The sequence below is a fragment of the Vespa crabro genome, chromosome 3 (assembly GCF_910589235.1).
Source record: "Vespa crabro chromosome 3, iyVesCrab1.2, whole genome shotgun sequence".
NCBI classification, from domain to species: Eukaryota; Metazoa; Arthropoda; class Insecta; order Hymenoptera; family Vespidae; genus Vespa; species Vespa crabro.
The window spans coordinates 5,416,015-5,432,815 of record NC_060957.1 but is presented as its reverse complement, the minus strand read 5'-3'; the positions used below and the strand labels follow the sequence as shown (position 1 = coordinate 5,432,815).

The 16,801-nt window shown below is 26.7% G+C and overlaps 2 protein-coding genes across 2 annotated transcripts; both read left to right on the top strand.

Annotated features, from left to right (window-relative positions):
* The first annotated feature begins 4,704 nt into the window (after positions 1–4,704).
* LOC124422460 (probable cytochrome P450 301a1, mitochondrial) lies at positions 4,705–12,407 on the top strand. Its single transcript, XM_046958914.1, has 12 exons — positions 4,705–4,778; positions 5,177–5,231; positions 6,233–6,317; positions 6,528–6,880; positions 9,394–9,510; positions 9,611–9,687; positions 9,779–9,980; positions 10,079–10,241; positions 10,347–10,516; positions 10,627–10,705; positions 10,780–10,983; positions 11,794–12,407. The coding sequence occupies exons 2-12, from the start codon at positions 5,209–5,211 to the stop codon at positions 11,899–11,901; spliced, it is 1,581 nt and encodes a 526-aa protein (XP_046814870.1). The 5' UTR covers positions 4,705–4,778; positions 5,177–5,208; the 3' UTR covers positions 11,902–12,407.
* Positions 12,408–12,537: 130 nt separating this feature from the next.
* On the top strand, positions 12,538–16,669 carry LOC124422457 (nicastrin). The gene is made up of 8 exons (XM_046958907.1): positions 12,538–12,734; positions 12,807–12,905; positions 13,040–13,377; positions 13,470–13,857; positions 13,934–14,330; positions 14,398–14,834; positions 14,916–15,108; positions 15,190–16,669. The coding sequence occupies exons 1-8, from the start codon at positions 12,680–12,682 to the stop codon at positions 15,206–15,208; spliced, it is 1,926 nt and encodes a 641-aa protein (XP_046814863.1). The 5' UTR covers positions 12,538–12,679; the 3' UTR covers positions 15,209–16,669.
* Positions 16,670–16,801: the final 132 nt, after the last annotated feature.

Below are 16,801 nucleotides of genomic sequence, written 5' to 3'. Positions count from 1 at the left end.
GTAAGTAGATTATATTTATCTTGTATCAATTTTTAAAAATCAATTGTCTTTGGAAAGAATAATAATTTCGTAACATCTTGAAATCGAGAAAATTTTTTCAGCTACATCTTTTAATACTAAACTTCAATAATTTTACGAAACGTAATCTAAATACAACTTAATACAATCAATTTGTAAGGTTATTTTACCCATATCAATAACTATTTAACTTGTTACTACTAACTTTTTATCATAAATTCTATATTTTTTAAAGGATGTAAATGTTAAGTAAGTATCATTACACATCATTAATGAAGAAATATTTATTCCTTCGAATTTTGAGGACTATTAAAACTACCACGCAACTTTTCGTAATTTTCGCTGTTACCATAAGATGACATATCAAGATCATATGAAAGTATAAATTAAATGTTGATCGAAATTTTAAACGAATAATTCAAAAGTTCTCAATCTTCATTAATAATTAATAAATGATTAAATATAAGATATATATATATATATACATGTATATATATTTATAGAAAATATAAAATATAAAATATACATATATATGTAGATAAAGAGAGAGAAAAAGAAAAAAGGGAAATAGGAAGAGAAGATACATATAAAGGATATTAATATTATAATAAATCAATTTTAGAATGATTAAAATGTAACAATATTATAAAAAAAGATATATTTAAAAGAATATAATAAAAAAAAATTTTTATCAAAAATATCAGGTCAGTCCAAAAGTTCGTGCGCATTTTGCTACATACATACATACTACTAATGCGCACGAACTTTTGGACTGACCTAATAATTGCTGAAAAAATAATAATCAAAGATATCATAAAGCAGGGCTATTCCCTGTATTTAGTATCAGTAATATAAAATTCATCAACGGGGTAAAATTTCGCTGTGGAATAACGACTTTTCTTATATGTTTTCTCGTATAAAAAAGGACAAGAAATGTTCGAAGGTACATATATCCATTGGACTCTACGTTTCATATTTTTTGGATAAATACTATCGGGGAAAGTAAATATTTTGTCATTTGGAAAATATGTTTTTGAATTTGGCGATAACTTAGTCATTACATCATTACAATTAAAATTTTTATTCGAAGAACGTGACGCAGTAGAATTGATATAATCACTAGAATATTCGATTGTAATGTCTTCTTCCGTGCTTGTTCCCCTTTCGTTCAAAATCTGTTGCGCCTCCCATATATCTCCATTCTCCAATGCGTTGGCTGCCATTTTGACGAATGTATGGTCCAAATTGGATTTCTTATTGTACGTTTTCTTCGCCATAGATTTTGTCTTTTCGTAATCAAACTTATTAACTAAATTTCGAACTAAACCTCTCGAAGTATGACGAGTTTTATTTTGTACGATCTTCTCCATTTCCGTAGATTTTCTTGTCGAATTAAAAAGATTGTTCGACAAGTCGTCCGTATCCGATTCTTCGGAAGAACTGTCATTGAAAAAATTGTTCAAATCCTTTGTCGGCGAACGTACTGCAAATTGTCTAAATTCTTTCAAACGATATAGAAGTTCTTGTTTCTTTGAAATCAGATTTTTTAAAGCCAATAATTTTTTTTCTTTAATGTTTAATTCGATAAGTTTTTGTCTCTGATAATCCATATAATTATTTGGAGTGCATATCGACATTATCGATGATGGTTTGCTGGTACACAAAGAATATTCTTCATTTTTCAAAGTTGATGAGAAAATAGCTGTCTTTGAGCCACCAGGCGTTGTCAAAATACGTGGCTTGAAAGTTTTCCTTCTCCGCGGTGGCATCGAAACGATTGGAGGATCATTTTTCAACGTAACTTTGTCAGGTAAAATGGCTTCACTGCAGCATTGCTTCTGATTATTATTATCTTGATAGAAATTTGGCTTTTCCTTCGGGAAATATTCAGGTGTCTTTAAAGGATCAGTTTTCCGTAGCAACTCTTCTGATAATTTTAAAGGTTCTTTTTCCAACGGAGACGTAAACACGATGTTGAGATTCTGAAGTTTTCTACATGGCGATATTCTTGGATATGTTACACTGACGTTCTCAATTTTTACCACTGGAATTTCCGTATTAAATTCTTCGTTCCTATTAGACGAGGTTTTTGATGGGATTTCCTTCTTAGTGTTTTCTATAAAATCTTCAGTTTCCTCGACTATATCATATATTCCAGAATTATTTTCGGAGATTTCCATAGATTTTGCTTTTGTTTTTATATCCTTTGGAAAGATCTTAAAATCTATAGTTGATAAAAATTGTTACATCGTTTGACAAGTGAGTATAATATAAATCATATGTAAATGAAAGAAAGAAAAAATAAAAATATATATTTCAATAAAAAATAAGAGAACATTAAAATTACTTACTGAAATATTTATAAGAATCAGAAGTTTGCCAGACCGGTGAAGGATTTCGTCCTGATTCGAATTTTTTATTTAACTTCGAATTATTACTTTTACGTAAAAACCAAGACGGCAAGAATAGCTTTTTAAAAGATCTCTGCCCTTTTACTTCTTCCTGGGTAGATTGTTTTCGAGATTATATTAAAAAGAAAGGAAAAGCAACTAAATAAATTACTTCACTAATACTTTTATTTTATAAAAAAAACATTTATAAACAAATTTATAAAAATATTTTATAAATAAAATATTCATTTATATTAAAAAAAAAAGAAAAAAAACACTTACCGGTTGTTCCGAAGATCGTAATACACTTCCCTTTAACCACTTCATTGGCACAACCATGATGATAAGTTAGAATTTCTTCACTAAAGTTATAATTCACAATTATTGTTACTGACTTAGTCCGAATTTCTCTTATTTTGTCGTTAACCGTTCTCGATGTATACTGTGATAATACTCTTCCCGAAGGATTTCTCCAAATTGGTAAGCAACATGAACTCTACCTGTTTTTATATATAACCCCTCCTGACCCACCTTTAAGAAGTGGAGGAATACCTGACTCAAATTTTCAACAGTTGAAAATTTTTATCTCAGAGATTTACAAACGAAAAAAGTACCCTTATTATAATAACACCATAAATACCGTAATTTTGTGAAAATCCCTTGCCATACAATGTTAATATACCTGGACTAAGTAACTTATTGAATAGCAGGGACGAACTTACTAAAGGATCATTAAAATATTATGTATTTCGTTTTGAAAAAATACCGAGGGGAAATAATATTTCAAAATTCATCAATGTGTGTGTATAAATATATTATATATATATAAACATATATAGTGTCATATGTTCATATATATAAACATATATAGTGTCATATGTTTATATATATATATATACATATATATATATATATATATATATATATATATACATATATATATATATATATATATATATACATATATATATATAGTTATATACATATATATATGTATATAGTTATTATATGTGTATAAATTGTGTGTGTGTGTGTGTGTGTAAATAATATCTGTATTTTTCAGTTAACGTGTAAAAAAGATCACCTAAAAAAAGTTAAATAAAACTTAATTTACAAATAAAGTAAGACCTATATTAAACTAACTATATAAAAAGTAAATTAAAATATAGAAATGCATTTACTAAAAACATTTTATTTAATAAACACATAAAAAAAAAGTTAATGTTTCGAGGAAAAGGAAAAAAATAATTATTATACGTTTTTTCAACCATGTAAAAGTAAGTAATGAAAACACATGAATAAAACGTATTTACATTAAACTATAAATATGAATCGTATAAAAAAAAGTACGTGTAAAAGAAGATCCAGATACACACACAACACACACACATACATGTAACATTAAACAAATGTCTTCGCAAGTACATTATAAAATGTAAAAATAAAATTGGTTAAATTTGAAAAGCTAGGAAATTTCGTTCGTAAAATAAATGTTAATTATGATATAATCCTCTGATATTCCAAGATATTCAAGGTTATCATAAATCTTTTCAAAGGGACCGGTAGTACGTGAGATTCGTTCAAAATATAATTGCTTTTAAAGCAATTGTACCTATATAAATACCCGTGAAAAAAAGAGAGAGCTTATCTCAAGTATGTACCTAATATAAAATAACTTTTTCGAATAATATTATTTATAAATATACGCGAGCATATACATACATAGATGCATGAATCTTCATCATTTTTTTCATGTAATACTTATTATTTTTTATATGCATGAATAATAAATAAAAATATTGAAGAATATATAAAGGAAATATTAAATTATATTAATAGAACATCTGACACACTCTATTAAAATTTTTTTCTAATTAAAATTGTTTTCTATTTATTTTACTCTATTTGAAATGCTTTTCTTATCACCTTTATTATTTATTGATAATGCTGAAGTTATAGAAAAAAAAGGAAAAGCAAGGAAAAAATAAAGAAAAGAGAAAGAATATAAAACGATAATTATTTTTCATTACTTTTCTTCGTAAAACGCATATTTCTTATATTCGTTTCTTCCACAAAAACACAATTTATTTTAGTAGAAAAAATAAAAACAGTTATTGTGCACTATTTAAAAAAAAAAACAATCTTCATTTCGTATGTCGAAACGCTTATATTCGTTCTATATTCGTAGTAGTCAAAAAAAAAAAAGAGAGACAAAGAGAGAGAGAGAAATAGGAAGAGAGAGAGGACAGATGAAAAGGTGGGGGTTATATCCGTTCAGACCTTTCGGTTTTCTCTTCTTTAATATAGCTCTTCCATTTGCAACGAGTCTGTCCATGAATTGTTTTAAACGCCAGCCACGTTCAACATAGTGTCAGTATAGTCATTCTTCTTCTAAATATTGTATTGTTTAGTAATATGTAAATATTATATTATTTTAAATGAATACTTGGCAATAATATCGAGTGTTTAAGTGTTAATTTATATATATATATATGTATATGTAGATTTTTGTTTCTATTTGCATTTATATACGTATGGACATGTATATATAACTATAAATATATATATTATATTTATAAATATAAGTATATATATTATATTTATATTTATATATACATGTCTATATGTATATATGGACATATATATATATATATAGTCCAATGGATATATATATATATATATATATATATATATATATATATGGATATATATATATATATCCATAAGTATACATTAAAATTGTATATAAATGTATAATAATATTTTAGTTGGATATTTTTTGAAAATCTGTGTACTTGTCATGGAGGCTCAGTTAAATGCAAGGTATGGTTTATTTTTCTTAACAGTCAAACTTCTGCTTTTCTAACAATAGGATATTTATAACCACTATCATAAAAATAAAATAAAATGCCAGGTAGTCGAAACCTTTCCTTTAAATCTTCGGTTACTTAATGAGGGAAAATCCTTATAAATCCTATGAAGGAATAATTATAGTTATTTTCCTGAGTGTTTTCAAAGGAAATCACAATGGAACGTTCTATAAATTGAACATTTCTAATTTTAAGTAGGATATCGTAATTTTACTGAACGTCACCTCAGTTATTAACGTAAATTTTTTTACACTAGCGTTTCAGAATGCTAACTTGCAATTTGAAAGTAAAAAATTATATTAAGTTATTTCAATATAAATAATTTCTTTGTGAATTTTATTGGAATAATTCATATGTATTATTTTTTTTTAGGGAATTTATTGTAATTAAAAACAAAAACAAAAAAAGAAAAAGAGAAAACAGATTTCTTTAACATAAATAATTTATTGTAGAATTTGATAGGCCTTCTTCGGGAATGTTAATCATATTTCGTGGCTTGTAAAAATAGTATTATGTTCCGTAACTTCCTTTTGCTGTTAAAAGATGATACTGTTACATATTCGTTTTAAATTGGTTTGAAGAGAAAGCGAAGTTTCTCCGATCGGAATGTAACATAAATTATACGAGAAAGGAACATCATACGGAATATCTTTCACATATTTTTCAGTGAAATTAGTATACCGTAATTAAAAAAAAAAAAGAAAAACATAACAAAAATATTTTAAATACAGAATATTCATCATAACGACCGCCATGATTTTTTAGGCACTTCAAGAAGTATGATAAAAAAATCCTTTGAACAAAAAATGATTAGTGCTCGATCATCAACATATTATAATTATACATATTAAAATAAAAATTATAATTATGCATATAATTATTTTCTCATTTTCCAATAAAAAGTAGTGGTCAGCTTTATTTTTACGATAATACAATCTTCGATTATGTTCCTAGAATCAGCCGACTTTTACGGTCGAGCACTTCTATGTGCAAGAGATGCAAGCAAGATATACTTTCACGGATGTTATACACTAAAACGGTAAAGTCTTCTTTAAACAATAAAAATCTTCTAAACAATATATTATATATTGGGTTGGCAACTAAGTGATTGCGGAAAATGTAAAGTCCATCTATCGACATAATCCGCAATCACTTAGTTGCCAACCCAATATTATAATCATTTTATTTTATATCACTTATATGAATTGTTATCACACATATATCAAACAAAATTTATATGATTTTTTAGTGTACTAATGTGGACGTAGAATGTAATATAAAACCTTATAATAAAATACCAGGACCAAAATCAGTTCCAATATTAGGTAATACTTGGAGAATGTTGCCACTGATTGGGCAATATGAAATTTCGAATACAGCAAAAATAAGCAGAATATTTTATGAAGAATACGGAAAGATCGTTCGTTTGAGTGATTTGGTAGGTCGACCGGATTTACTTTTTGTTTATGATGCTGATGAAATCGAAAAGATTTATCGTCAAGAAGAACCGACACCTTTTAGACCTTCAATGCCTTGTTTGGTTCATTACAAAAGTGTTATTCGTAAGGATTTCTTTGAAGATATTGGCGGTGTTGTTGGAGTGTAAGTGAGAAAAAAATTAATTATTTGTAATCTCTTATCTTCTAATATATGAATTTTATCTCATCTAGTAAATATACTCTTAAATTATTAAAACTGACAATTATTTATTCGAATTAATATACTCTTAAACTATTGAAACTATAATACTTAAATTTAAATATGGGACATTAGATCTTAAAATTTTTTGAATAATCTCGTGTTTGAAAAGGAATAATTCCCCTTCCTTATTATTCTATATTAGCTATTAAAATAGTTATTACAATTCATATATTTGGCTTTTTTACTATATAAAACAAACTAGCATGTTTGTTTTATAAATTTTGTAAAACAAGAACAATGTCAGTTGAATAAAATTAATAATAAAACAACGTTTAAAAATAATAATAATTTAAAAAACAAAACGAAATAACATGAAAATGAACAAGTGAAGAACGAAACAATATGAAAACAAAATGAGAAAAAATGAAATAATACTAGAAGCAATAAAAATAAAAAAAACAAATTCAAACGGTAACAAGAAATTATTTGTTAAATCAACATTTCTGATACGTTTAAATAATATTAGCTTGGCTATTAAGAACTGTCGGAATTTTCAATATAAAAAGTATTATTAAAATTATATACATATATATACATATATATACATATATATATATATATATATATATATATATATATATATAAAATGTTGTATTATAAAATTATATATACATATACAGTTACTCACATTAATATTCGGACAATGCACTATCTGTATATTTGTTGCTGTGTACAAGGGAGGATGATTGAAATATCATATTGCTTATTTTACAAAAATATAAACCATTTATCGTAGATTGAAAAAACACATACACTTTCTTTCTAACAATTATATTTAATTGTAAAATAAACTTTAAACAAAAAGTGTTCACATTTTTACGTCACGTTAATATTTGGACACTTTAAGAAAAATAAATATTTTATATATAATATTACGAAAAAATAAGATTTTAATATTTTGTCGCAAATCGTTTTTGTTTGACAACAAAAGTTGTCTACAGTTGTTTAGGCAACTTAAAAATAATTATTAAAAATTATTATTAAAATTAATTTTTTCAAATATTCTGGAGAAATAAAATCCCTTTTTTTTCAGCCTCGTTTTTAACTCATTTTTTTAATTTATCATTGATTTTCTAATTTTGTTTTCTAATTCGTTTCATAAATTTTCGATTAGATTAAAGTCTGGAGATTATGTTGATGGATATAAAACTTTTGGACAATTATATAATAAATATTCTTGTACTATTTGAGCTTTATGTTTTGGATCGTTATCATAATCAAATTTAAAAGAATTTTGTATACCCATCATAGTTGCACTTTTCTGTAAATTTTTTTTCAAAAGATCCAAATATTTATTCTTATCTAAAATATTGTCGATGAACACAAACTCATCAACTCCAGCACTCGAAACACATCCCTATACAATCACAAAACTCGTGTTTAAAAGTAGGTTTCAAATGTGTTGATTTCAAAGCTTTACTTATTATTCGCCACACTATATTTTCTGTCTGAATCAAAAATACAATAATTATTTTCATCAACAAAAATAATATCTTCCAACTTTTCGGTCTCTGAATGAACTGTTTGGAATTAGCCAATCTTCTTTTCCTATTGTTTCTCATTACTCTATGCACTGTTTCAGCACTAATTGTCTTTCCACTTTCATTATAAACTTTTGAAACTGATTGTGGAGCATTATAATACAGATTTTTTTTAATTTTTCGTACTATTTTTCTTTCTTCTCTTTCATTCAAAATTCGAAATCTGCCTTTTTATTGTTTAAATTCGATACAGTCGTCTTCTTTATATCTTTTAATAATATCAGCAACTATACTCTTCTTTATTTATTTTATAAGTTTTGCCTTTTTCTCTGTGATAAATTACAAGTTGCCTTTTATCAAAACTTGTATTCTTTCCCTTTCGTGATATATTAAGCTTCAGTTGTTTAGATTTCAAAAGACAACTTTATACTGAGATAAAATTACATTCTAACAGTTTGTACACTAATAATTTGTAACTAATAATAATTGTACACTAATAAATTGTAAAAAAATCTATTTCGTAGCCTAAAGAATTTCTTGGAATTACTAAGTTGCAGAATTTACACTGATGTCCGAATATTAATGTGACTACTTTTTGTTTAAAATTTATTTTACAATTAAATATAATTGTTAGAAAGAAAGTGTATATGTATTTTTAATCTACAGTAAATAGTTCATATTTTCGTAAAATAAGCAATGTAATATTTCAATTATCCTCCATTGTACACAGCAATAAATGTAGAGATAGTGTAGTGTTTGAATATGAATGTAAGTAACTATATGTACATATATGTAAATCTTGTAAATAATTCAAATAAAAACACATAAATTATTCATAAATAAATAAATTCTCTTAAATTATTGAAGTATTATACACCGCTAATTGTAAGAGCTACTAAAACATCAAATTATAATAAATCAATATTTATTCAGGCATGGTGAACCATGGAAAAAATTTCGCACACGCGTTCAGAAACCGGTTCTACAGCCACAAATCGTAAGAAAGTACATAACACCGATTGAAATTGTCACAAGTGATTTTATAAAGAGGTATTATTTTAAATTATTGAGAAATACGTCAATGTTTAGAAAATACCATGTCAAAAAAAGAGAATTTAATTTTATAGATTTTAAATATATACGTTTGCAGGATAGAAGATATTCAACAAAAAAATGGAGAATTACCGGGAGACTTTGATAACGAAATACACAAATGGGCATTGGAGTGTAAGTGTTATTTATATACAATATTTGTTTAATATATTATATAATTGTATTTTTTCAAATGATTCTGATGTACAAGTACGTTGATATTCAGGTATTGGACTCGTCGCCTTGGACGTACGATTAGGATGTTTAGGTGGATCGCTTATACCAGATTCTGAACCACAAAAGATTATCGATGCCGCTAAATTTGCTTTGAGAAACGTAGCTGTCCTTGAGCTGAAAGCTCCTTTCTGGAGATATATACCAACTCCACTTTGGACTCGATACGTTCGTAACATGAATTACTTTATTGAGTATGTTAATTTAATTTTAATAAGTTGCTATTACTTTTTTTTCCCTCTTGTTTATGTATTTTTCTTTCTTCTATAAAGTATGATAATTTTGATTTCAGAATATGTATGAAATACATTGATGCTGCGACTGAAAGACTTAAAAACAAAAAGTCTACTAACGAAGAAGATCATTCTTTGGTAGAAAGAATTTTAGCAACCGAAACTAATCCTAAAGTAGCTTATATTCTCGCTTTGGATTTAATTTTAGTCGGAATTGATACGGTATGAGAAAAAAAAACAAGAAAATAATTTAATGACGTTCTACTTAATCGCATTAAATATGTGTACAAATAAAAATTATATATCATTGTGTTATAATTGCTTTAGATATCAATGGCAGTATGTTCAATACTGTATCAACTCGCGACAAGACAGGAAGAACAAGAGAAAGTTTACCAAGAATTACTTAAAATTCTACCTGATCCAAATATTCCTCTCACTACATCACATCTCGATCAAGCAGTCTACACAAAGGCTTTCATTCGAGAAGTTTTCAGGTAAATTACATGCATATGATTCAATGAAAATAATAATAATAATGTAATAATTGATCTTTACTATTAGTATTTTATATTTTTTAATAAATATTAAACAACTCATGTTGCAGGATGTATTCTACTGTTATTGGCAATGGTAGAACATTACAAAATGATACCACAATATGCGGTTACAAAGTACCAAAAGGAGTAACTATCTTTTAATCAATTTAACAATAGTAATTATAATATTTTACATTTATAATCATAACTATATATCGTAGGTTCAAGTTGTATTTCCTACAGTCGTAACTGGAAATATGAAAGAATATGTAAATGATGCAGACATATTTAAACCATCGAGATGGCTTAAAGCTACTCCCGATCAAAAGCTTCATCCGTTTGCATCACTACCGTACGGATACGGTGCACGCATGTGCCTTGGTAGAAGATTTGCTGATCTCGAAATGCAAGTTCTCCTTGCAAAAGTAAGTGATTTTGAATTGAAGACAAATTTTATTTACTATTTTAATTAAAAGTAGTGTAAAAGTAGTGTGTTTATGTTCAGCTTTTATATAAAAAATAAGACGAACTGTTGGATGGACCCTATATACATACACACATATATGTATATATAAATATATATATATGTATATACATTATATATATAATGTGTATATATATATATATATATATATACATACATATATATGTATGTATATGTGTACATGATACGAAGTGTCCGTCTATAAATGTCCGAGCAATTATCTTGTGACTGGATGAAATTACAAGAAAGGTTAATGAAAGAAATTTGCACTGCTCGTGAATTAATTACAATTAACTCAATATAATTAACTTAAGTGCATGTAAAAAGAATTCTTTTTTTGTACTCGTAACCTTTCCATGATTTATAAAAATCAACATAATTTTTGTTAAACATATACTTACATATAATTTTCTTTTTTTTTGCATATTTATATAGTAGTTATTTGCAATTTAAATCGTATAAAATATTAAAGTATTGCTTTTTTGTAACAGAATTTGAAAAGCAGTCATCAGTCTACATAATATTTTGAAATTGGTTACGTCGAATATGAACTGCCAAAATCTTTAATTCGTCAAAACTGCTTGATTTATAAATAATGTATCTGTATAGCATAAAGTATGAATTATAGTACACTATGAATCTGTTAGTAAATTGTTAAGATGCCGATTATTTGTGAAGGTTTTTTTATTAATAATGAGCAAGAAGATTAACATATGACATTTCACAATGAAGCTTCTATATTCTGTTTCAGCTTATACGATCATACAAGTTGGAATATCATCATCAACCATTGAAATATAAAGTTACATTCATGTATGCACCAGACGGAGAACTCAGATTTAAATGTATTAAAAGATAATATAATATGTTTAAATGATGGATATATACAAAAAATTATGGCTACCGTTATGAGGACCGTTTTATATATATATATATATATAATAATTATTCTATATATTACATAGTTGTATTTTTTTAATTTGTTATAATTATTATAAATAAATATATTATATATTTCTATATATGAAACAAAACTAAAAGCATAAAATAATATTATTAAACGAATCAAATATATCTTTTCCTTCTGAAATTACATTTAATACTGTAACATATTATCAAACAATCAAAATGAATCTTCTACATGACTCTACATTTCGAGACCTCGTTACGTTTAATTAGACCTCGTTTGGCAAAGGTTAATTCGTAAAAGTAAAATTTTCAAGCAATAGTTCAATCAATGATTGCTTGGAAGTTCTTCGAAAGAACGTATTATGACGTGAAAGAATTAATCTTAATTCGCATTATATATCAGATAAGATAAACAATGTTTTCTTTGTCTAATTTGTAAAATAAACTGTGAGACACTTTATTGAATTGTTGATAGTTCTCAGTAATTAGTATCACGATTTCTCCAATAGGTGGCGAATTAATCGAATGCGTAGAATTCTCAGGAACGTATCTAGAGATATTCAAGAGTGCCATTGTACGTACATATTTCAATTTTAGTAAAGTTTGAAGTTCGTCGAGTCAGTACTTTCTTTCTACTATCTGTGTTAAATGATGTATCCTTCATAACCTCTATTTCTTTACTCTCCCAGAATTTTTTACTTTGACGTTTAACGTAATCAGTGATAATAATGGCAAAACTTGTAACATGGAAATATCTTCTTTTATTAGTAATAATAAATTTCGGTACGCAATATTTTTTTACATATAGTATGTATTTTGCAAACAATAATTTTTTAATAAAATTCTTGATTGCAGTTACTGCCAAAAGAATAAAGGATATGATTTATATGTCAATCGATGGAGCTGCTGCTTGTTTTCGAAGACACAATGGAACACATCAGTTCGGTTGTTCTTGTAAGTGTCCTGTTATGTTAAATCCTTACATATTTTATTCCATCTATTTATCATCATAAATATTTACAAAACTAAAATTTTTGAAGAGCGTTCTCTCTAAGATGCTTAATATTAGTTACTTTCATCTGTTGTAGCAAGTAGATCTGGTAGTGTTGGAGTAATACATTTAGTGGAGCATGAAGATGATGTCAGATGGCTAGAAACAAATGCAACTGCAGGTCCATATACCGCAGTTGTATCATTTTCTATGTTTACAAGAAAAATTCTTATACGTTTGAAAAATACTAATAACATTAATGGCATTCTATTAGCAAGGAATATTAGTCAAGAGTATCCAGATTTTTATTCGCCTGAAGATACATGTCCAAACAGATATTCAAGTTATAAAAAATGTAATGAGAAATATCCATGGAATCCTTATGGATCATCCATTCTATTGGAAGACTGGCCATTTCCTATGTTTTACATGGAGGTTATAAATTTATACATATATAAACGGATTATAATTATAATTATACTATTATACATATTATATATGATAATAGTAATTTTTTATAATTACAGAATCAAACACTTTTGGAAGCTATAAAGTCTTGTTTTTGGACTCATAATGCTCATGATCTTGAAAATCAAAGTGACCGATCTTTATGTGCATTAGAGATGAAATCTTTTATGTTTGCGGCTATTAACTCTGAATCATGTATAAAACGTAGTGATTTTTATTTAAATATCAATCCAACACTGTTCTGTGATCCACTTGGAGATAGAAATATACATTGGCCATTAGCACCATTAAAAACGGATTCAAATTCTGTAATTATGGTAACAGCTAGAATAGATGCATCTTCTTTGTTTGATGGAATATCTCCTGGAGCTCGAAGTACAGTAACAGGCATGGTTACATTATTAGCTACTGCAGCTTACTTAAAATCTTTAAATCCAGTTGTAAAAGGTAAGTTATTTCTCCCATAATCTTGATATGTAATTATTTAACAAAGAAATATAATTTACATAATTAATTGTTCCAGGAACAAATGTTGTTTTTACTCTTCTTAATGGAGAAGTTTTCGACTATATAGGTTCCAGTCGATTAGTATATGATTTAAAAGAGGGTAACTTCAATGCACTCGGTGGAGTTAATTTAAAACTCAATGACATTGTAAAAGTAATTGAACTTAGTCAACTAGACGAAGGAAATTTATTTTTGCATATTAGCAACAATGATAATGATCAAATAATAAAGCGGTTAACTGAAGATTTACAAGCCCAAGTATTAAATGATAGTGTCCCACCTACATCTGTACAAAGCTTTCTGGAAACAAAACCAAGTCTTACTACAATCGTTATAGCTAATCATCACAATCACTTTATTAATAAATATTATAACAGCATTTTAGACAATGCCAAAACTCTTCATTTCAATAGGTATTATAAATTATAATAAGATATAGAAGTATATAATTTTATAATAATTCCTTTTTTTTTATCTTAGATCTATGAGCAGTCTTGCTTCAAGTTTAACAAAAGTAGCCGTTACTTTGGCAGAGGTTCTACACCATAACATTTCAGGTTACCATCGAACTCATACTGGAGATTTAACTTGGGTTGAAAATCTTATCTCAGAGATGTTATCCTGTTATCTAGAAAGTGCAAAATGTAACTTATTTCATGCAGCATCTTCTCCAGGAACAAAATTAGCAGATCAAGTTTTACCATTATATGTCAGTGTACACAGGGTACCTAATACTGTTACAATTTTAACTGGTCAACTTCTTGCTTTCTTAACCGGTAAAAACATGTCAGATATGAATGAATCGGCATGTTATGATCATCATCTTGCATGGATGGGTGGATATAATTTAACTGGAATATGTATAAATTCGACTGTAAATTACAGTATAGCTTTAAGCCCAGCATTCACCATCAGTGGTATGTACTTTTATTATTATTAATTTATTGAAGTAAATCTCAAGATAATATAATAATTATATATTATTCTATTTAATACAGATTATGATATGAAGTCAGGCATATTTTCAACATGGACAGAATCAATATGGCAAATGCTAAGCGTAAGAATGTTTTTGAAACCTTCAGCAGCAACAGAACATCTTAGTATGATTCTTGGCAGTATAGTAACCAGTACATCTTTTATCTTAGTGTGGTTTATTAATTCCAAGGCTGATATATTATTTAATTCCAGGTGAAAATATATCTTAACTTAAAAGAAAGAAAAAAGGAAATACGATTTCTAAGATAATAATCACAAAGTTTCATTTTACAGACGAGCCGTAGATTGCTAGGGATACGCTGCGGACCACATATCAATGACCAGGTTGGATCATCGAAGAAATGATGTTCCCGTAACAAGCCTTTAAATATACATGTGTGGTACGCCCTCGGACAATTTTTCTATGTCGGTATCAAAATTTGGGTCTCACCTCACTAGAAAGAAACTATTTCTCTTGAAATATTATAATAAGATAATGTGGAATGTATGATGTGTTTACAGTGAGAGTGCATGTATGATTTAGCGTGAAATGTTTTAAGAAATATTCACTTCTTTAAGCTATAATATTAAATTTAGATTTTCAGAATAATTCAAACAGTCAGGCTGAAGAGTATAATTCATGGTAGAATTTTAATCGAAGCGTTCATATTTGAAAAAAGATATTTTTATGAAAATTATTCAACATTTGCCAACAAGTTATAAGTATCGCTCTTATTTTTATTGTTAGTCAACGAACTACTTTGACGAAAGACACTGTCGTGATATACTATCGTCATATTTATAATGATTAAGCATTGTTGTCATATCCTGCTTACAGATTTTTGTTAATAACTTAAAAACTAAAAATTAATCTATTTACTTAATAGCACTCGGTAAAAACGTATTTCTAATTGAATGAATAATGAAGATTTCTAATAAGATATATTTATTGTTTTTTTATTTAATATATTTAATAGTGTATTACTGTGTATGATACTATATATTTTTTATAGTAAGTTCACCAATTACTTTCCTTTATACATTTCGTTTATGTTGTAAATGATTTTACATTCTTTATATAGCGAGTGCATAGTTGACGAAAGGTCTGTACAATACCTTCTGTTCATGTAGTACAATTTAAATATTTATAAAACTCAGAATTGAATAGAATAATGTATTTTTTACATAGAAGAAAAAAATTATAAAGACAGACATTTAAATAGCGTTGTATAAGAACGTGTATACTACATTTTTGGAGTGCCCAAACTGATTTTACTAAACGAAAAATCAAATATTTTGTAGTATAATATTAAAACTAAATAAAAATTAGCAATGACAACACCACTTTAAAAAAATTAGTTGATACCTATATGGCATAAGTTTTCTTATTGATTGTATTTTCTAATTATAATCCAAGAAATGGAATAATATGTACACAGAATGTATAGGGTGAAAAAGTAGACAGACAATTATAAGAACAAAATTTATGCATGATTAATATTATTTCAAGTATATCTTATGCTCATTTTCTTGGCATAAACTGTGAAAGCCAAATGTAAAACACAAAACTTGAGCATAAATTTTCTTAATTGCTATAATATATAGTTTTTAGTTACTACACTAAAATATGTAGCAGGATCTTATATTTGTTTTACAAAATGCTGTATATTAATAGTAACAATATGACCAGTGACTTATCAGTATGATAAAGATGGAAAATTTGTATTGCAAGCGTGATGGCATTTATTATCAATAAACAACTTATTTAACAGGGCCTTGATGTACATGAGAGAGAAGTATTTGTTTTATTTAATTATGCTTTTTAATACGCATTTTAAGTATGTAATACGTGTAGTTTATGTCTTAAAAATTTGGCGGAAGTTAGGAATGGACCAATTATTTTCAA

Coding starts and splice junctions, on each gene's coding strand:
- LOC124422457 (XM_046958907.1), top strand. CDS start 12,680: ATGGCAAAACTTGTAACATGGAAATATCTTCTTTTATTAGTAATAATA. Junction 12,906..13,039: donor ACATCAGTTCGGTTGTTCTT/GTAAGTGTCCTG, acceptor CATCTGTTGTAG/CAAGTAGATCTGGTAGTGTT. Junction 13,378..13,469: donor TTCCTATGTTTTACATGGAG/GTTATAAATTTA, acceptor TTATAATTACAG/AATCAAACACTTTTGGAAGC.
- LOC124422460 (XM_046958914.1), top strand. CDS start 5,209: ATGGAGGCTCAGTTAAATGCAAG. Junction 6,318..6,527: donor GGATGTTATACACTAAAACG/GTAAAGTCTTCT, acceptor ATGATTTTTTAG/TGTACTAATGTGGACGTAGA. Junction 10,984..11,793: donor TGCAAGTTCTCCTTGCAAAA/GTAAGTGATTTT, acceptor ATTCTGTTTCAG/CTTATACGATCATACAAGTT.